The 21,088-nt window shown below is 51.6% G+C and overlaps 1 protein-coding gene across 2 annotated transcripts; it reads left to right on the top strand.

The window, feature by feature from the left end:
- Positions 1-5,902: 5,902 nt before the first annotated feature.
- LOC736783 (chymotrypsinogen B) lies at positions 5,903-12,136 on the top strand. Of its 2 annotated transcripts, NM_001391965.2 has the most exons (7): positions 5,903-5,954; positions 9,544-9,647; positions 9,745-9,824; positions 9,917-9,995; positions 10,224-10,404; positions 10,845-10,978; positions 11,421-11,582. In NM_001391965.2, exons 1-7 carry the CDS (start codon positions 5,903-5,905, stop codon positions 11,580-11,582), a joined length of 792 nt encoding a protein of 263 aa, NP_001378894.1. The 2 variants fall into 2 exon arrangements, with proteins under 2 accessions (NP_001378894.1, XP_024205718.1); XM_024349950.3 differs by lacking the exon at positions 5,903-5,954 and having other exon boundaries at positions 8,738-10,404; positions 11,421-12,136.
- The last annotated feature ends 8,952 nt before the right edge of the window (positions 12,137-21,088 follow it).

Raw genomic sequence — 21,088 nt, 5'->3', positions numbered from 1 at the left:
CCCTCGCGTCTCTCTTTGCCCTTCCACCTTCCACCAGGTGAAGATATGGAGTTCAACACATCAGCCTGTGGCCAGGGTTGCCAACCCTGCCTGTTGACTTTGGACTTGCAGCCTTCAGAACTGTGAGAAAATACATTTCTATCCATTATAAATGACCCAGTCTGAGGTATTCTGTCCCGCAGCACACAGGGCCTCAGGTGCAGGCGCGCTCCGAACTCCGAGTGGGCGTCTTCTGTGACTGTCAGGACGTGTGTGGCTTTTTAGGGCTGGCCAGTGGGGCTGCTGCTGTTTGGAGCCCTGGGCTGGTTGCTGCGCAGTGGGCAGAGTTCTGTTTTTTTAGGCGGTCTGTCCCCTGTTCGCGTGTGTATTCAGTCTCTCCCCTTCCGTGCAGAGTTTTGTGGCACGGGCGTGGGTACCGGGAGCTGCAAAGAGCTGGGGCCATTTCTCAGTTGACGGCAGGATCTACTCTTGCAGGTGGTGGGGATTGGTGGGGTGGGTTCTACGGAGAATTGGCATTCTATTGTGAGGCCACCACCGTGGTTATCACTGAGAGCTCTGATGGAGAAACAGGTCGGCTCCCTCAGCCGCAGTAAGGGGATGCCCATGTGGGCGAGGGAGTCTGGGGGAGATTTGGGTTCAGGGTTTTTTATCCTTGTTCTGTCTGCCTAAAAGCCCTTGCCCTGTGTCTCAGGGTGCCCACGCCTGATGTGTAGTTCCTTAGCTTAGGGAGCATGGTGGGGTTGGGCATAGTGTATTTAACAATTTTTTTTTTTTGAGACAGGGTCTCACTCTGTCGTCCAGGGTGCAGTGTAGTGGCGCGATCTCGGTTCACTGCAACCTCCGCCTCCCGGGTTCAAGCGATTCTCCTGCCTCAGCCTCCTGAGTAGCTGGGATTACAGGCATGTGCACTACACCCAGCTAAGTTTTATGTTTTTCGTAGCAATGGGGTTTTGCCACGTTGGCCAGGCTAGTCTTGAACTTCTGACCTCAGGTGATCTGCCTGCCTGGCCTCCCAAAGTGCTGGGAGTATAGGTGTGAGCCACTGCGTCTGTCCTAACAGGTCTTGCACCTCTAGCTCTGACAGGCCCCTGGCTTGTCCTCAGCCACGTCTGTCCTGTGGCCCCTGGAGATGGGGGCTCCTCCAACGCCTTCTGATTGTCAGCCACGCTCTAGGCTGAATATTCCCTTCCTTCAGCTTCTCCTTTTCCCTGAATTTGCTCTCCATAGCCATTGGAAGAAGACTTCTGACTCCACAATACTTAACAGCTTTACCGAGCTGTTAAGAGCTGTTATGTGTAATTCACATACCATACAATTCGCCCATGTAAAGTGTGCAATTTGATGGATTTTGGTTTATTCCACTGATTTTATTTAATTATGGTAAAATATAGGTAACATAAAATTCGCTGTTTTAACCGTTTTTTTTTTTTAGATGGAGTTTCAGTCTTGTTGCCCAGGCTAGAGTGCAATGGTGCAATCTCGGTTACCGCAACCTCTGCCTCCCAGGTTCAAGCAATTCTCCTGCCTCAGCCTCCTGAGTAGCTGGGATTACAGGTGCGTGCCACCACACCCGGTTGATTTTTGTATTTTTAGCAGAGATGGGGTTTCTCCATGTTGGTCAGGCTGGTCTCGAACTCCTGACCTCAGGTGATCAGCCTGCCTTGGCCTCCCAAAGTGCTGGGATTACAGGTGTGAGCCACCGTGCCCAGCCCATTTTAACCATTTTTAAGTGTACAATTAGTGGCACTAATTACATTCTACAATACTAATTACATTCACAATTTGTGCAAGCATCACCACTATTTACAAAATTCTGTACCCAGTGAACAATAACTCTGCATTCCTCTCTCCCCTCAGTGCCTGTGGGCCTCTAACCTAGTTTTTGTCTTTATGAATTTGCCTGTTAAGAATGTTTCATGGCCGGGTGTGGTGGCTCATGCCTGTAATCCCAGCACTTTGGGAGGCTGAGGCGGGCAGATCACGAGGTCAGGAGATCGAGACCATCTTGGCTAACATGGTGAAACCCTGTCTCTACTAAAAATACAAAAAATTAGCCGGGCGTGGTGGTGGGCGCCTGTAGTCCCAGCTACTTGGGAGGCTGAGGCAGGAGAATGGCGTGAACCTGGGAGGCGGAGCTTGCAGTGAACCGAGATGATGCCACTGCCCTCCAGCCTAGGCGACAGAGCGAGACTCTGTCTCAAAAATAAATAAATAAAAATAAAGTTTCATATATTAGCTGGGTGTGGTGGCGCATGCCTGTAATCCCAGCTACTCAGGTGGCTGAGGCAGGAGAATAACTTGAATCTGGGAGGTGGAGGTTGCAGTTGAGCCGAGATCATGCCACTGCACTCCAGCCTGGGTGACAGAGTGAGACTCTGTTTCAAGAATAAAGTAAATAAAGATGAGACACTCCAAGTCAGCCAGGCGTGGTGGCTCACAAAAAAGTTTTTCAAAAAAAGGTTTCATATAAATGGAATCATGCAATAATTGTCTTTGTATTGCTTATTTCACGTAGCAGACATCATTTTAGATTCGGCCGGGTGTGGTGGCTCACGCCTGTAATCCCAGCATTTTGGGAGGCCGAGGCGGGTGGTTCACAAAGTCAAGAGATTTTGAGACCATCCTGGCCAACATGGTGAAACCCATCTCTACTAAAAATACAAAATGAGGTGGGCGTGGTGGCAGATCCCTGTAATCCCAGCTGCTCCGGAGGCTGACGCAGGAGAATTGTTTGAACCCGGGAGCCGGAGGTTGCAGTGAGCCAAGATTGCACCACTGCGCTCCAGCCTGGGCAACAAGAGCAAAACTCTGTCTCAAAAAAAAAAAAAAAAAAAAAAAAAAAAATCCATCTTTTGGCATATATCAGTACCTGATTCATTTTGTTTTGTTTTTGTGTTTGTGTTTGAGACGGGGTCTCACTCTGTTGCCCAGGCTGGAATGCAGTGGCACAGACACAGCTCACTTCAGCCTTGACCACCTGGGCTCAAGCGATCCTCCTGCCTCAGACTCCCATGTAGCTGGGACCATAGGCACATACCACCACACCCAGCTGATGTAAGAAAAAAATTTTTGTAGAGACAGGGTCTTTGTTGCCAAGGCTGCTCTCAAACTCCTGGCCTCCCACAGTGCAGGGATTACAGGTGTGAGCCCCCACACCAGGCCTGCTTCATTCCTTCTTACGACTGAATAATAGTGGTGTGGAGAGCTCATGTCTTACTCATTCCTCTGCTGATGAACAACAGCGGTGATTTCTGTCTTTTGGCTGTTGGGAATAGTGCTGCTGTGAACACTGGTGTGCGAGTGTCTGCTTAAGTCCTTTTATTTTGGGGGAGTGGAATTGTCGGGTCATGAGGTAATTCTGTTTATTTTGTGGAATTGCCAAACTGTTTTCTTTGCACTTCTTTTTACTCTTTTTTTTGAGACAAGGCCTTGCTCCGCTGCCTAGGCTGGATCTTGGCTCACTGCAGCCTCGATCTCCCAGGCTCAAGTTATCCTCCTACTTCATCTTCTTGAGTAGCCGGGACTATGCCACCACGCCACCATGCCCAGCTAATGTTGTTTTTTTTAAATTTTTTTGTAGAGATGGGGTCTCACTATGTTGCCCAGGCTGGTGTTGGACTCCTTGGCTTAAGTGATCCTCCCATCTTGGCCTCCCACAGTGCCAAGATTCCAGGCGTGAGCCACTGTGCCCAGCCATGCCGAACTGTTTCCACAGCAGCTTCACCATTTTACATTCCCAGCAGCAATGTATGAGGGTTCCAGTTTTTCCACATCCCACACTTGTTATTTTCTGTTTCTTTAAATTGTAGCTATCAGCCTGGTGTGCTGGCTCACGCCTGTAATCCCAGCACTTTCGGAGGCCGAGGTGGCTGGATCGCTTGAGGTCAGGAGTTTGAGATCATCCTGGCCAACATGGCAAAACCCCATCTCTACTAAAAATACAAAAATTAGCTGGGCGTGGTGGCAGACGCCTGTAATCCCAGCTACTTGGGGGGCTGAGGCAGGAGAATCGCTTCAACCTGGGAGGCAAAGGTTGCAGTGAGCTGAGGTCACACCCCTGCACTCCAGCCTAGGCGACAGAGCGAGACTCTGTCTCAAGGGAAAAAGAAAAAAAAAGGGTAACATGGTGATGTGAACTTGTGAAATTTTCTCTTTAGTATATAAGTTTAGTTTTGCTTTATAGTTGTGCGTTCTCCAGCAGCGGTGGGCATGGGGAGGGGATATTGTAAATGCCAAGGTGACCTGGCCCGCTGACCACAGAGCCCAGGGCCTTCGATGGAAACACCATCCACCCACTGCGTCTTACTTTCATACCCTCATCGTCCGGAAATGCAGTGCAGCCTGTCCTGTCCAGCCTTGCCCCAGGTGACTGTGGTCACTACATTACATGCTCATCTGTGTCGTCTGTGTCTGTCATGAGCGTCTCAGGCCCATAAGGGCAGGGATGCTGCGGGCTCTGTCCCCTGAATATCTGCCCACAGGGTGCTGAGGATCCCTTGGCCTTCACTTCCTGCCCAGTCACTGACCTGTCACCCACAGCTGTCTTTCCTCCTTGTTTTGTGACAATGAAAAAAGTTTTTCTGCTTCCTCAAAATTTATTTTCAGACAGGCGCAGTGACTCACGCCAGTAATTTCAGCACTTTGGGAGGCCAAGGCCAGAGGCTCACCTGAGGCCGGGAGCTCGAGAGGAGCCTGGCCAACGTGGTAAAACCCTGTCTCTACTAAAAATACAACAATTGGCCAGGTGCGGTGGCTAACGCCTGTAATCCCAGCACTTTGGGAGGCCGAGGAAGGTGGATCACCTGAGATCAGGAGTTTGGGACCAGCCTGGCCAACATGGTGAAACCCCGTCTCTACTAAAAATATAAAAATTAGCCAGGTTTGGTGCTATGCCTGTAATCCCAGCTACTCAAGAGGCTGAGGTGGGAGAATTGCTTGAAGCTGGGAGGTGGAGGCTGCAGTGAGCGAAGATTGTGCCACTGCACTCCAGCCTAGGCAGCAGAGCAAGACGCCATCTCAAAAAAAAAAAAAAATAGCTGGGTGTGGTGGGCACCTGTAATCCCAGCTACTTGGGAGGCTGAGGCAGGAGAATCACTTGAACTCGGGAAGCGGAGGCTGCAGTGAGCTGAAATTGCGCCACTGCACTCCGGCCTGGGTGACAGAGTGAGACTCCATCTTAAAAAGTTTGTTTTCTGTGTCATTTTATGGTGCGGAATCAAAGTTCCATTTTGTAAGAAACTGAAACTTTATGAAATGATTAGTTCCTTATATCATGAGTCATTGCAGAAAAAGTGAATTCTGTTGGGTGCTGCAGCAGAGGTGGGACACGTGTCAGTGGCTTTGTCCACCTGTTATGGCCACCAGCAGATAGGTCCTTGTCACCCAGACCCTCGCCACACTCAGAAGTGGCTTGGCTTCACTGGTGACGTGCAGTGACACTCTGGAGAATTCACGATGCCCTGAGTCACCCTTTGCTTCTAGGACAGTGTTAGGCGGAAACACCCTTCACTGAGAGCCTGCGTTCCCGGAGACCTGGTTCCATGACAGCAGCTGGGCCTCCACGAGCCCTGGGGTGGAACTGCCTCCACTTCCCCTCTGGGAACAGAAGAGCCTGGTGCCGTCTCCTGGCAGGGATACTGCAGCTCACAGCTGGCTCTGTGGGATCATGTCCCCAAGGCTGACCGGTGATGTCAGCGCAGCTGCCCCTTTCCCAGGGACTGGGGTTGTCTGGTAGAGAGCCAGGCGGGGCTCTGTCTCCACTTATTGCCCAAGGTCTCTGGGTAACAGGGAGGGTGGGCTCAGGCCTCCCTGGCTGGGGGAGAGGGGAGCTGGGCTCCCTGCCCCCCCAGGTGGTAAAAAGGGCCCCGCAGCTGGCAGGCCCCACACCTTCTGAGGCAGCGGCATGGCTTCCCTCTGGCTCCTCTCCTGCTTCTCCCTTGTGGGGGCCGCCTTTGGTGAGTGCTGGGTCCCGAGGGGTCTGTCCTGAGGGAGCCCTGAGCCTGGCTGAGAGGGGGATCTGAGTCCCCTGCTCTGCCCCCTGGGGCCTCATCCCCAGCACAGGTAACCTGAGGGCTCAGGAGAGGGTCCATTCTGGGGCTTTCTGAGCCCACACAACCTGCTCCAGGAGTGGGAAGGACGATGCTGGTCTCTGCCATGGTCTGAGGCTCCAGAAGTGGCTGGGGTGGGGGTGCCTTGTGCAGGGTAAGGTGTGGCCCCAGGAGACCTCCCAAGGCCTCCACCGGGGTTTTTATTGTGCTGGGTACTTGCCAAGCATTTTCTTCCTTTCTTTTTTTTTTTTTTTTTTTTTTCCGAGACAGAATTTCACTCCTATTGCCGAGGCTGGAGTGCAATGGTGCAATCTCCGCTCACTGCAACCTCCATCTCCTGGGTTCAAATGATCTTCCTGCCTCAGCTTCCCGAGTAGCTGGGACTACAGGCGTGGACCACCAACCCTGGCTAATTTTTAGTAGAGACGGGCTTTCACCATGTTGGCTAGGCTGGTCTTGAACTCCTGACCTCAGGTGATGCCCCCACCTCGGCCTCCCAAAGTGCTGGGATTACAGGCATAAGCTACTGTGCTCAGCCGTGTTTTCTGTTTTTTAAAAGAGAAATAGTAAAAGAAAATACAGAAAAGAATATGACATCCTAATATCTACTGTCATAATTCAGCAAATCTTTTTGCAGATTTGCTTCAGACATTTCTAAAACAGATTTTACTCAGGCTTCCCTTTTCTCCCTCCTTCCCTCTCTGGAATGTGAGCTTGATTCTGAACTTGCTATGAATAATTGCAGTGTGAGCTTATACACATGTACTACATATTTATACATCTATACATAAGGTTTCAAAAAGGTTACATCAATGGAACGGTATTCTATCCTGTTTTTGTTTTTGGTTTTGGATTTGGTTTTGAGACAGGGTCTCACTCTGTCACCCAGGCTGGAGTGCAGTGGTGTGAGTTTGCAGCCTCAAACTCCAGGGCTCGAGTGATCCTCCCACTATAGCCTCCCGAGTAGCTGGCGCCACAGGCACGCTGGCTAAGTTTAAAAACTTGTTTTGTTTTGTTTTGTTTTGTAGAGATGGAGGTTTTTTTTGTTATGTTTTTTTTTTTTTCTTTGAGACAGAGTTTCACTCTTGTCACCCAGGCTGGAGTGCAGTGGCGTGATCTTAGCTCACTGCAACCTCCGCCTCCTAACCTCCGGTGATCCGCCCACCTCAGCCTCCCAAAGTGATGGGATTACAGGCGTGAGCCACCGCGCCCGGCCTGGGGTCTTATTATGTTGTCCAGGCTGGTCTCGAAATCCTGTGCTCAAGTGATCTGCTCACCTCAACCTCCCAGGGTGCTGGATTACAGGTGTGAGCCACTGCGCCTGGCTGATGTAACTAATACTCCATTCTACCTGCATTCTACAACAGTGTGCTTTTTCCCTACTCAAATCTTCTCACTTCCTGCATGTTGACATGGAGCTTCAGCTCATTCACCTGCATTTTTATAATGCGTGCTCTGTTGTGTGAGTATGCCACCATCTATTTCTCTTACTTTATTTTTATTTTTTGAGATGGAGTTTCACCCTTGTCGCCCTGACTGGAATGCAGTGGCATGATTTCGGCTCACTGCAACCTCCACCTCCCAGGTTCAAGCATTTCTCCTGCCTCAGCCTCCTGAGTAGCTGGGACTACAGGCATGAGCCACCACCCCCGGCTAATTTTTGTATTTTTAGTAGAGACTGGGTTTCATCATATTGGCCAGGCTGGTCTTGAACTCCTGACCTCGTGATCCACCTGCTTCGGCCTTCCAACGTGCTCTTTCTCATTTTCTTGCTATTACAATACCAGTTTTTGATGCTCTGAAACGTCAGGGAGGCACCTTGCCTGCCTGTGTTCCTGTGGGCAGGAGAGGCAGGGGCTGCCCTGTAAGCAGGCGAATATGACCCCAGAAGGGGACGGCTGGTCTGAGGGACTGGGTGTGCTCAAATGTAAAACCCAGTTTGTTGGGTTGGCCCGCGCACAGGAGTCGAGAATCTGGTCCTGACATAGCAGAGGCATGGTGGGCATGTGTGGAACACCTGACTATTTTCATTGTTCTGTTTTCTGCTTCCGATGTGCCATTTTATGGTGTGGAAGTAAAGTCCAGCTGTGTTTGTTTTGATTTTTTTTTTGAGATGGAGTTTGGCTCTGTCACCCAGGCTGGAGTGCAGTGGCACGATCTCAGCTCACTGCAACCTCTGCCCCCCAGGTTCAAGCGATTCTCCTGCCTCAGCCTCCCAAGTAGCTGGGATTGTAGGCCTTTGCCACCATGCCCGGCTAATTTTTGTATTTTTAGTAGAGATGGGGTTTCACCATGTTGGCCAGGCTGGTCTTAAATTCCCAACCTCAAGTGATCCACGCCGCTTGGCCTCCCAAAGTGTTAGAATTACAGGCGTGAGCCACTGTGCTGGCCAAAGTCCAGTTTTATTAAATAAGAAACCAAGACCGGATATATGGGGGCTCATGCCTGTGATCCCAGCATGTTGGGAGATCAAGGCAATAGGATTGCTTCAGCCCAGGAATTTGAGGTTGCAAGGCCGGGCACGGTGGCTCACACCTGTAATCCCAGCACTTTGGGAGGCCGAGGCGGGCGGATCACAAGGTCAGGAGATCAAGACCATCCTGGCTAACACGGTGAAACCACGTCTCTACTAAAAATACAAAAATTAGCCAGGCGTGGTGGCGGGCACCTGTAGTCCCAGCTACTCGGGAGGCTGAGGCAGGAGAATGGCGTGAACCCAGGAGGCAGAGCTTGCAGTGAGCCGAGATCGCGCCACTGTACTCCAGCCTGGGCGACAGAGCAAGACTGTCTCAAAAAAAGAAAAAAAAAAAAAAAAGGAATTTGAGGTTGCAGTGGGCCATGATCGCACCACTGCACTCCAGCCAGGGTGACAGAGCAAGACCCTAACTGGAAGAAAAAAAAAGAGAAACCTAAACTTTACACAGTGTTTCCTGAAATTGTGGAATTCAACCTGCCCACCCAGAGTCCACGGTGCCATTTCACTCTCCCGTCTGCAAATTGTCAGAACCCCAGATTCCTGGTGGACTTGGGGTTATCAGATTTTCTTCCCACTTCCCCTCTCGCCACCAGTCTAACAAAGGCGCGTGGGCCAGTGGAGCTCACGTGGTTCTGCTGCCCTTTTTATAGCTGAGGACACCAAGGCCTGAGTGCTGCCCTGCCCGGTCTAGGGTCACACGGCAAGGAAAGGGTGGCCTCGAGGCTGAGCCCAGGCAGTCTTACAGCCCGGCCTGTTTTCTGCTTCTTCAGGCTGGACAGGCCCCAGGTAGGAGGAGACATGACGCTCTGCATCCTGGAAGGATGACTGGAGCCAGCAGGCTGAGAGTTGGGAACGTTTGAGCCTAGAGACTTGGGGACCAGGGAGGCGGAGGCGGCATGTGCCAGGGAGGTCCTGAGCTGGCCTCAGTGGACTGGGGTAGAACCGGGAGACCTGCACGCAGGCAGGTGAGGCCCAGGTGGGTTTGGGGCCTCAGCCCTTCTTCACCCCACTCCCCCCCAGGCTGCGGGGTCCCCGCCATCCACCCTGTGCTCAGCGGTCTGTCCAGGATCGTGAATTGGGAGGACGCCGTCCCCGGCTCCTGGCCCTGGCAGGTGTCCCTGCAGGTGAGGGGGTTCTGCAAGGTGGGGGGCACCCTGGGTAGGGGCCAGGCTGGGGGTGCCCCCGGGTGGGAGGTGCTGACCCTCCCCATCTTGCTCCCAGGACAAAACCGGCTTCCACTTCTGCGGGGGCTCCCTCATCAGCGAGGACTGGGTGGTCACCGCTGCCCACTGCGGGGTCAGGTGAGGACCGGGCAGCCCCGGGCTCCGCTTCCAGCCCCGGTCGGGTGGGAGGGGAGCAGGGCATGTTCTCTCACCCACAACGCTCTGCCCAGGACCTCCGACGTGGTCGTGGCTGGGGAGTTTGACCAGGGCTCTGACGAGGAGAACATCCAGGTCCTAAAGATCGCCAAGGTACCCAGGACCCGTGCAGCAGAGGGCAGGGCTGTGGGCACGGGGGGAGACCCCTCGGCTGCTTCAGGGACAGGCGCCCAGTGGGGCCGGGCTGGCCTCGTGATTCCCATTCCGGCCCTGGGGATGGACTGCTCCTTAACGGGCACCAGGGAAGGAGTCTGTCCTCGAAGCCTGCAGGTCCTGCCTCCTCCCAGGGCCTCACCCCGGCACTCTGGCCCCCACCCCCAGGTCTTCAAGAACCCCAAGTTCAGCATTCTGACTGTGCGCAATGACATCACCCTGCTGAAGCTGGCCACACCTGCCCGCTTCTCCCAGACAGTGTCCGCCGTGTGCCTGCCCAGTGCGGACGACGACTTCCCCGCGGGGACACTGTGTGCCACCACAGGCTGGGGCAAGACCAAGTACAATGGTGAGAGGCCGCGGGGCTGCCTCTGGGGTCTGGGCTGCCTGGCTGTGGAGTCCCCCTGTGACCATTTGGCTCTTCTTGTTTGGCTCTAAATTCCAACAAACTCCTAACTGCCCGTTCGTTATTGAAAATCTTCTGAATTTAAAATCCCCCAAATGCAAATAAAATCCAGGTCGGATCATGAGGAGCCTGCACAGGGAGCTTCTGAGCAGCGCCCAGCCGGGTGAGCCCTGCCCTGGCTGACCTGCCTGGAGTCGCAGCATGGGGCTCCCACCCGGGCAGGGCCGAGGCCCCCTTGTCCCACAGGCGCTTCTGAGGCTCCAGGGGCCGTACCCAACATCGTGGTGATGGTGCAGGGGAGGGCAGGCGTGTCGGCCCCGGGTCTCTCCCTCCACTCTTGGCTGAGTGAGCCCAGGGGCCCTGACCCTCCTCCTGTCCTGCAGCCAACAAGACCCCTGACAAGCTGCAGCAGGCAGCCCTGCCCCTCCTGTCCAATGCCGAATGCAAGAAGTCCTGGGGCAGGAGGATCACTGACGTGATGATCTGTGCCGGGGCCAGTGGCGTCTCCTCCTGCAAGGTGAGGCTGGCCCTGCCCAGGCCCTGGCCAGGCGAGCGGGGTGCAGGGGAGGTCTGGGCTTTCCACCCCTCTCTGCTCTCATCTACTAACCCCACACCCTCCTGGGGCCCAGTGAGGGCCAGGACTTGGGGTCACAGACGCCCATGAGGGTTCCTCCAGGCCATGCAGCTGAGGCTGCCCCTGGGGACTTCCTTGCAGCCCTGTGAGCTGGAGAGATGGATGGTGCCCCGGCTTGGAGAGGGAAGCCACCTGCCCCAGCTCCCTCCAAGAGTGCATGGCAGAGTGGGGGCTGCCATGTGAACCCAGATCTCAGGACCCCGGCACAGCCCCTATGCCCATGCTTACCATTTCTCCGCAACCCTCCCTAGACTCCACCAGGTCAGGGTCCCCTAGGCCCTGGCACCCCTTTCAGGCCTAGAGATACTTCCTCTCCTTCCTGCAGGGTGACTCTGGAGGCCCCCTGGTCTGCCAGAAGGATGGAGCCTGGACCCTGGTTGGCATTGTGTCCTGGGGCAGCCGCACCTGCTCTACCACCACGCCCGCTGTGTACGCCCGTGTCACCAAGCTCATACCCTGGGTGCAGAAGATCCTGGCCGCCAACTGAGCCCGCAGCTCCTGCCACCCCTGCCCCAAGATTTCCCATTAAATGCATCTGTTTAGAAGCCCTGACTGCACTGCCTGTGTCTGTGTGGCCCAGGGGAGGTGGGCTTGAATTTGTCCTTGTCACCCACAAAGGGGCAGCACTACCGTTCCCTTTCCAGGCTGCAGTTCATGTTGGCAACCCAGCCTTCTCAGGAAGCTGAGGTCTTCATATCTCTTCCCTGCTCACGGCTCCACCCTGGGTTTAGAATTTAGGCCCTACATGCTGAAGCTAGCTTGACCCGTGGGGCTTTCTGGAAGGCAGCAGTCCTTGGCCAGGCTCTGCAATCCATAGCCCCCTGGGGTTGTCACTGGGACCACTGCTGACCCACACACTCCAGGTGCCTTTCTCTGCCTTTAGTCCCCCATGTCCAGTGCTCAGGAATGTGCATGCAAGCATCACCCCCTCCCCCGTCAGACCCCAGCCCCTTACACCTTCTGCATCCACTGCTGGGAGCTGGCGCCACTGTCCTCTCAGCTCCCACACTCTTCCCCGCCTCCGTCTCTGCATTTTCTGTGACCCCGCAGTTAGACTTTTTTTTTTTTTTGAGACAGAGTCTTGTTCTGCCGCCTAGGCTGGAGTGCAGTGACATCTTGGCTCACGGCAACCTCTGCCTCCTGGGTTCAAGCCATTCTTCTGCCTCAGCCTCTCAAGTAACTGGGATTATAGGCACTCACTACCACGCCCGGCTAATTGTTGTATTTTCAGTAGAGATGGGGTTTCACTATGTTGTTAAGACTGGTCTCAAATTCCTGACCTCAGGTGATCTGCCTGCCTCAGCCTCCCAAAGTGCTGGGATCATAGGCATGAGCCACCGCGCCCAGCCTCTGCAGTTAGATCTTGAGGCTTCCTCATGCTCAGCTTCCATCACTTCGGCCAGGCCATGGAGGGGGCCGGTTCCTTCCCCAGGATGTGTCCGGATTGGCGGTCTCTCTTTCTGGAACCTTTCAGTCCTTCCTTTAATGCAGTGAAAATTTTGTTGGAGAAAATTCTCCTGTCGTTCCACTGTCAAAAGATATTTATTCATTTTGATCTTGTTAAAAGTTGCCTGTCACTCTGAAAAATAATTTTTGTTGCGGCGTGCATGTGTACATGGATATTTGGACTTGGAAGGTGTTTCAGTGTCTTCTGGCTTCTGTTGATTCGTGGAGAAGTCAGTGATTTACTGTTGCTTTTTAAAAAGGTTTAATGGATTTTCTTTGGATGCTTTTAAGATTTTACCTTTGGCCGGGCGCAGTGGCTCACGCCTGTAATCCTAGCACTTTGGGAGGCCGAGACGGGCGGATCACGAGGTCAGGAGATCGAGACCATCTTGGCTAACACGGTGAAACCCCGTTTCTACTAAAATTACAAAAAATTAGCCGGGCGTGTTGGCGGGCGCCTGTAGTCCCAGCTACTTGGGAGGCTGAGGCAGGAGAATGGCGTGAACCCGGGAGGCGGAGCTTGCAGTGAGCCGAGATCGCGCCACTGCACTCCAACCTGGGAGACACAGCGAGACTCCGTCTCAAAAAAAAAAAAAAAAAAAAAAAAAAAGATTTTACCTTTGATTTTCGTTGGTTTACCAAGATGCTTAGTTTCTTAGTTTCCTTTACTCAGCCTGCATGGGGTTCTTAGACAGTCTTTTTTAGGGTCTTGCTTTGTTGCCCAGGCGGGAGTGCAGAGGTGCGCTCTCAGCTCACTGCATCCTCCGTCTCTCAGGTTCAAGTGAGTCTTGTGTCTCGGCCTCCCAAGTAGCTTGGAGTACAGGCCTATGCTACCATGCCCGGCTAACTTATTTTATTATTTTTTTTTTTGAGATGGAGTTTTGCTCTTGTTGCCCAGGCTGGAGTGCAATGGCGCTTTCTCGGCTCACTGCAACCTCCACCTCCTGAGTTCAAGAGATTCTCCTGCTTTAGCCTCTTGAGTAGCTGGGATTGTAGGCATGAGCCCCCGCAACCAGCTAATTTTTGTATTTTTAGTAGAGAGGAGGTTTCACCATGTTGGTCAGGCTGGTCTCAAACTCCTGACCTCAGGTGATGCACCCGCCTCGGCCTCCTAAAGTGCTGGGATTAGGCATGAGCCACCGCGCCCAGCCTCTGAGTGCTTTTTATCATGAAAGGTGTTGGATCTTGTTAAAGGCCTTTTCTGTATCCATTGAGGTAATCGGTGATTTTTTTTTTCCTTTCATTCAATTAATGTATATTACACTGATTTTTTTTTTTTTTTTTTTTGAGACAGTCTCACTCCATCACCCAGGCTGGAGTGCAGTGGCACGATCTCGGCTCACTGCAGCCTCCACCTCCCAGGATTAAACAATTCTCCTGCCTCACCCTCCCAAGTAGCTGGGATTACAGGCGCCCACCACCATGCCCGGCTAATTTTTGTATTTTTAGTAGAGATGGGGTTTTGCCATGTTGGCCAAGCTGGTCTTGAACTCCTGACCTCAGGTGATCCACCCATCTTGGCCTACCAAAGTGCTAGGATTACAGGTGTGAGCCACCGCGCCTGGCTCGTTAATTTCTTTCAGCAGTGTTACATTCTTTTCTGTGTGTAAGTCTTTCACTTCTTTGGTTAAATATATTCCTATGTGTTTGATTGTTTTAGATGCTCTTGTAAATGGAACTGCTTTTTAAATTCCCTTTTCAGATTGCTCATTGCAGGTGCAGCTGTGAAGAAACAAGTGATTTGGGTGTATTGAGCTTGTTCCTTGCAACTTTCCTGAATTTGTTTATTAGTCTGAGTAGCTTTCTTGTGGATCCTTTGGGGTTTTCTATATATAGGATCATATGATCTACAAATAGAGGTAGTTTTACTTTTTCCTTTCCAATTTGGATGGCTTTTACTTCTTGTTTAATGGCTCTATCTAGAACTTCCAGTATGGTGTTGGACAGCAGTGGTAAAAGCAGGTATCCTTGTCTTATTCTTGATCTTAAGAAAAAAGCTTTTTGGCTCTTCACCATTGAAATACGTTATGTGTGGGTTTTTCAAAAATTCCCTTTATTGTGTTAAGGAAGTTCCTTTCTATTCCTATATTTCTCAGTGCTTTTTATCATGAAAGGTGTTGGATCTTGTCAAAGGCCTTTTCTGCATCAATTTAAGTGATCATGTGATTTTCCCCTTTCATTTGATTAATGCATATTACGCTGATGGATTTTCTTGTTATTTCCTATAGCGCTTGGCATGCTGGGATAACTCCCACTTCATCATGCTGTATAATCCTTTTAATATGCTGTTGGGTTCAGTTTGCTAGTACTTTATTGAAGGTTTTTGCATCTATATTCATGAGAGATACTGGTTGGTAATTTTCTTCTGATGTTTTTATCTGGCTTTTGTATCAGGGTAATGCTGGCTTCCCAATCTGTATGTATCCATTTGTGATTTTTTAACATCACAAATTTAGATATTCAGCTCAGTAATTTTCAGTGTCTTCTTTTCTCATAAAAGTATTTCAGGAGGCAAGCTTTCCTCCAAATACTGCTTTCATTGCAGTTTTTTTTTTTTTTTTTGAGATGGAGTCTTGCTCTTATGCTCAGACTAGAATGCAGTGGCATGATTTCTGCTCACTGCAACCTCTCCTGAGTTCAAGTGATTCTCCCTCCTCAGCCTCCCAAATAGCTGGGATTACAGGTGTCCACCACCATGCCTGGCTAATTTTTGTATTTTTATTAAGAACAGGGTTTCACCATGTTGGCCAGGCTGGTCTCGAACTCCTGACCTCAACTGATCCACCTACCTCGGCTTCCTAAAATGCTGAGATTACAGGTGTGAGCCACCACACCTGGCCTTTTTTATTGCAATTTGATACACACTTTATAGTTCTAAGTCTTTTTCATTTCCTCCCCTGCACAGTGCCTCGGCATGACCCACTTTATCCTGAGGGCACCTGCAGGCCGGGGGCAGGCACCCATTGCCCCAAAGCCCTGGAGCTGGGTCGGAAGCAGAGCAGAACCCTGGTGCTCACTTCCTGTTTTTTCCTCGCACAGCCGAGTTCACAGCCTCCTGCCTTGGGCCACAGCCCTAGCCTCCCCACGTAACCACAGGTTCCGATCTTTGCTTCTTCTCCCAGGTCTTCCTGTCTCTTGATGTTTCCCTCTAAAGATCCATCATGGGCTGGATCCTGTAATCCTAGCACTTTTGGGGGCCGAGGAGGGCAGATCATGAGGTCAGGAAATCGAGACCATCCTGGCCAACATGGTGAAACCCCATTGCTATTAAAATACAAAAATTAGCCAGGTGTAGTAGTGGGTGTCTGTAGTCCCAGCTACTTAGGAGGCTGAGGCAGGAGAATCGCTTGAACCCAGGAGGCAGAGGTTGCAGTGAGGCGAGATCTTGCCACTGCACTCCAGCCTGGCGACAGAGTGAGACTCCATCTAAAAAAAATCTATCATGGCTGGTCCTGTGGGGCAGCCAACATTCCACACCAACCCGGCATCTTGGCAGGAATGGAACGGGCTCCCTCCTGCATTTTCTCCTTCCCTGGCTTTCCTAATACCTTTCTCTGCCCGTGCACTGTCAGCTGTTCTGATGATGCGTCTAATAGGTTGGAATTAAGGTTATAGATGCAATTTAATTATGAGGACATGAAGAGAAATTAACTTGGAGAATGGATGTGTGAAGAGGGGAAAAGCAAAATGAGAGAGAGCTTGGGCACAGGAGTGGGACCCAAAGTCGACTATTAAAAATAGTATCAAGCCGGCCGGGCGCAGGGGCTCACACCTGTAATCCCAGCACTTTGGGAGGCAGAGGCAGGCGGATCATCTGAGGTCAGGAGTTCGAGTCCAGCCTGGCCAACATGGTGAAACCCCCATCTCTACCAAAAATACAAAAATTAGCCAGGTGTGGTGGCACATGCCTGTAATCCCAGCTACGCAGGAGGCAGAGGCACAAGAATTGCTTGAACCCAGGAGGCAAGAGGTTGCAATGAGCCAAGATGGTGCCACTGCACTCTAGCCTGGGCAACAGAGTGAGACTGTCTCAAAAAAAAAAAAAAAAAAAAGCAGAGGCGGGTGGATTGTTTGAGGCCAGGAGTTTGAGACTAGCCTGGGCAACATAGACTCCTTTAAAAAAAAGAAAAAGTAGCTGGGTGCAGCGGGTGGCACCTGTAATGTGCTGCTCAGAAGGCTGGGGCATGAGGATCACTTGAGCCCAGGAGTTCGAGGCTGCAGTGAGCTATGATCACACCACTGCACTGCAGCATGGGTGACAGAGCAAGACCCTGTCACCCTGTCTTTCTCTCTGTGTGTGTGTGTATTTTTTTTTCTTTTTTTGAGATGGAGTCTTACTCTGTTGCCCAGGCTGGAGTGCAGTGGTGCAATCTCAGCTCACTGCAACCTCTTCCTACCAGGTTCAAGCAATTCTCCTGCCTCAGCCTCCTGAGTTGCTGGGATTAGAGGTGCATGCCACCATGCCCAGGTAATTTTTGTATTTTTAGTGGAGACAGGGTTTCACCATGTTGGTCAAGCTGGTCTCGAACTCCTGACCTCAGGCGATCCACCCACCTCGGCCTCCCAAAGTGCTGGGATTACAGGTGTGAGCCACCGCGCTGGGTCTCTCTATATATAATTAGAGCCACCGCGCCCAGTCTCTCTCTATATAATTAAGAGCCAGGTTTCTTAAGGAAACTCCCAGCTCAGTGAGGGAGAACTGCTCTTAAACACAGAGGAAATTACATATATTTTATTATGTCAACAACCATCTACATACAAATAAATGTGAGGCGTAAGTAATATAAAAATGGAATAGCAAGCACAAACCTGGCTAAGGGACTTTTCCACTTGCTGGTGAAATCTGCGTCTGTCCCCCGCTCCACCCACCGGCCTCCCAAGAGTCTGAAAACGACCCGGTATAAGGCTGCCACCTGGTGGCCAATTTGAAAACTGCATATAGCTATGCCTTACTGTTCCTAACCCAGCGTTGTTTCAAAGAAATACAAAAGAAATACAAGGCGAGTCAAATGGATGATTTTAAATTTTCTGGTAGCCCTACTGAAAAAGTAAAAAGAGGCCGGGCACGGTGGCTCACGCCTGTAATCCCAGCACCTTTGGGAGGCTGAGGCGGGCGGATCGCTTGAGCCCAGGAGTTCGAGACCAGTCTGGGCAAAATAGTGAGACCCTCTTCTCTACAAAAAAAAAAAATGCAAAAATTAGCTGGGTGTGGTGGTGAGACCCTGTCTCTTTAAAAAAAAAAAAAGAGGGACTGGCGCGGTGGCTCACGCCTGTAATCCCAGCACTTTGGGAGGCCGAGACAGGCGGATCACGAGGTCAGGAGATGAGACCATCCTGGCTAACACGATGAAACCCCGTCTCTACTAAAAATACAAAAAAATTAGCCGGGTGTGGTGGCGGGCACCTGTAGTCCCAGCTACTCAGGAGGCGGAGGCAGGAGAATGGCATGAACCAGGGAGGCGGAGCTTGCAGTGAGCTGAGATCTCGCCACTGCACTCCAGCCTGGGCGACAGAGCAAGACTCTGTCTCAAAAAAAAAAAAAAAAAAAAAAAAAGAATTTTAATAATATATTTTATTTAACCCAATATATCTACATATTTCAACATGTAATCAGTATTTTAAAATTATTAATGATATATTTTACACTCTTTTTCTTATACTCTTTCAAACCTAGTGTGTAATTTCCACTTCCATCACATCTCCACCTGGATGCTACATTTTCATGAGAAATACTCGATCTGCATTTACATCTTGTAAAACTTACAGGTGAAAAGGTAGACTCACACCCAAATTGTCCCAAATATGCTTAAAAGCTTCCAATTGTGTGTTATATTGACAAGTACAGTTAAGTAAAAGGTTCTGAGTTTAATCAGGGGTCGCACTTGATTTAATCTCAGCTTAAAAACAGATTCCTCCTCGGGCAGGGGTTGCCCCACCCTTGGTCTGAGTTAGACCACGTTAAACAGTGCACGCGCCTCTCTCCGCCCATCGGGTGATCTGGCTTTCTACTAACAGAAACGTCTGGAGCAGTCGCAAGAGAATCCTGTCTCGGACCAGCCTGCATCTGTACCTAATCTAGTGGTTGCGTGATGAGCCACCCAGATTCCCTCCAGGACTGCAGGCCGACCTCCCCACGCGCTGCTGTGGCCAGCAGACAGTCCGCAGCTGCCGTCCTCTTTGGGAGTTTCCTCAGCTGAAGAGCATCATCTTGACCTCGGGTCCTGCCTCCTTTCTGGGCAGCTGCATCCAGTGATTGGTCAGTAGGGTTTTTTAAAGGTCCAGTCTTTTCACCCAAACTTGGGACGATGTTGAGGCTCTATCTTCCTCTGCCCAACATTGCTCTTTCCCTACTCCTACGAGTCTTCGGTTCCACAGGTATTGCTCCTGGGGTACCAGTAAACTTCTGTGTGGTCATCTTCATCTCAGAGTCTACTTCCTGTGGGGAGCTCCAGCTATGATCGTGTGTGCCGGGAGTGAGCTGCAAAATGCGGATGCTGAGGTGGGATTCTGGAGCTGGACTGCTGACTACCGGGCTGGCAGTGAGGACCTCTTCATGGTTGGTAGGGGAAGCGCAGATAGGTCGGGCACACGGTAGCAATGAGGTTGTGTAAAGCTTCCACTGCTGATGAAATGCAATGGTATTCTGGGGAACACTATCCACTAGTGGGTTCCCTGTGTCAGGAGTTTGAGGTATGAGGGGAGAGAATACCTATAGAACGTAGGGCCAGGAGCAGCGGCTCACGCCTGGAATCCCAGCACTTTGGGAGGCTGAGGTAAGAGAATTGCTGGAGCCCAAGAGTTCAAGACCAGCTTGGGCGACATAGCAAGACCCACGTCCCCGTAAAAAATCAAAATTAGCTAGGTGTTGTGGTGTAGTCCCTGCTACTTGGGAGGCTGAGGCAGAAGGATCTCTTGAGCCTGGGAGGTCGAGGTTGCAGTGAGCTGTGATTACGCCGCTGCACTTCAGCCTGGGTGACAGAGCAAGACCCTGTCTCACAAACCCAAAAACCACAGTGAAACTAGGCGGTTGCTGCTAAACACAAAGACTTTGGGAAATGAAAAAAGCTGAGAATGATTAACAGGCAATTAAAAGCTAAGGATGAAAGCCACCTTAGGAACACATAAAGAGGTTTTTATCTCTTGCAGCTGCAAGGTAGAGAAAGCTGAGGACTAGACCCAGGATTTAGTTGTAAGATCAGCCAAGCTCCCAAGAAGGTTAAATGCTCTACCTAGACAGGCTGCTGTGTCAGATGCAGGGCCCTGATGCATGAGATGCAGACATCTGGGTTGATGCACTCCCAAAACCTCAAATCCCCAGAGCCCATAAGCCCTGAGTGCAGAGAAGTGGCCCCACTCTTCCCACCGGGGCGAGAGTACCTTCCTCACAGAAGACGGAGGCTTCCCTCCTGCAGGACATTAAGCCCAGCATCTCTCTCCTTTCCAGTCCTGGCCATGATGGCACCAGGCCTGGTAAGAGAGGAAAAGGACCTTGTACCAAGGGAGCTGCAGAATGGAGCCAAAAAGCGCTTGCAGGGACGGGGCACACGTGACGAGAACTGGGTGCTGAGAGAGCTGGACCAAGGGGAAAGCCCATGAAGCTGGAGAAAGGCAGGGGTATCAGTTCGGGAGGACTCTCCCAGGATACAGGACTTAATGCCTTGCTCAGGACCCTAGGGGATGGGCCACCGTGCTGCCGGATGGCTCCTAGAAGCAGGCAGAAGGCAGAGCACACTAAGCAAAGGAGAGGTGCTGGCGCTGCTGTCAGATGGTGGAAAGAGGCGTTAAAAGGCTCAGAGGTGGGTAGTTGTGTGGACGAGCCCTGTGAGGCAGAACGCCCACGGGAAGGCCCGGAAGATTCATTCATCTACGAAAGCAGGAATGTGACCGTGCTGGTGAGAGGGCAGGCACAGCTAAGCTCATGGGGTGCTCCCCTCTAGAAGTCAGGGAGAAGGAGGGAGATGCTGCTATGGAACAGGCTGCTGGGCGGTGAGGGTGCCGGGAGCCTGAGATCATAAGACCAGGCAATGCCGGCAGCTGGGGACCTGCCCTGTGGCCCTATGGAGATGCCTAAGAGTTGGCCACACGGGCAAAACCAATGGCATTGCTCAAACTGTGCAAGCAGAGTCATGATGGGTGACGGGGGGCTGGGTAGCCTCCATGAAACCATCTGGCTTTCTGTGGCACCGGAAGTTTGTCTCGGGCTGCTTTTCCCTTGACCTGAGGCGGGTGCTGCCCCTGTGTGCTCCCACAGGGCACCTGAGCTTCCTCTGTTGGAAACTAATTACTCCCCATTGGACTCACCTGTTCACCCGACAGTCTTCAAGCTCGATGGTGGGCTTCGAGGCAGGAGCTGTTTCTCAGTGTCTCGTGAAGCAATAAGCTTAATCGCCCACAGGGCTTCTCCGAGTGTGAGCTTAATCGCCCACAGGGCTTCTCCGAGTGCGAGCACCTGGGGAACCTTGTTAGCAATGCAGATTCCCAGGCTCCACGCCCGCGTACAGATTCAGAAATGGCAGGGACAGGGCGCGGCCTTTAGTGTATTACACC

The sequence above is a fragment of the Pan troglodytes genome, chromosome 18 (assembly GCF_028858775.2).
Source record: "Pan troglodytes isolate AG18354 chromosome 18, NHGRI_mPanTro3-v2.0_pri, whole genome shotgun sequence".
Lineage (NCBI taxonomy): Eukaryota > Metazoa > Chordata > Mammalia > Primates > Hominidae > Pan > Pan troglodytes.
Note: the sequence above shows the minus strand (reverse complement) of the source record. Positions and strands in the feature narration are given on the sequence as shown.

Excerpts from the sequence above, each read along its gene's own strand:
- LOC736783 (XM_024349950.3), top strand. The coding sequence starts at position 9,420 with ATGTGCCAGGGAGGTCCTGAGCTGGCCTCAGTGGACTGGGGTAGAACC. Across the intron at positions 10,405-10,844 it reads GGGCAAGACCAAGTACAATG|CCAACAAGACCCCTGACAAG; the intron begins GTGAGAGGCCGC and ends CCTGTCCTGCAG. Across the intron at positions 10,979-11,420 it reads GTGGCGTCTCCTCCTGCAAG|GGTGACTCTGGAGGCCCCCT; the intron begins GTGAGGCTGGCC and ends TCCTTCCTGCAG.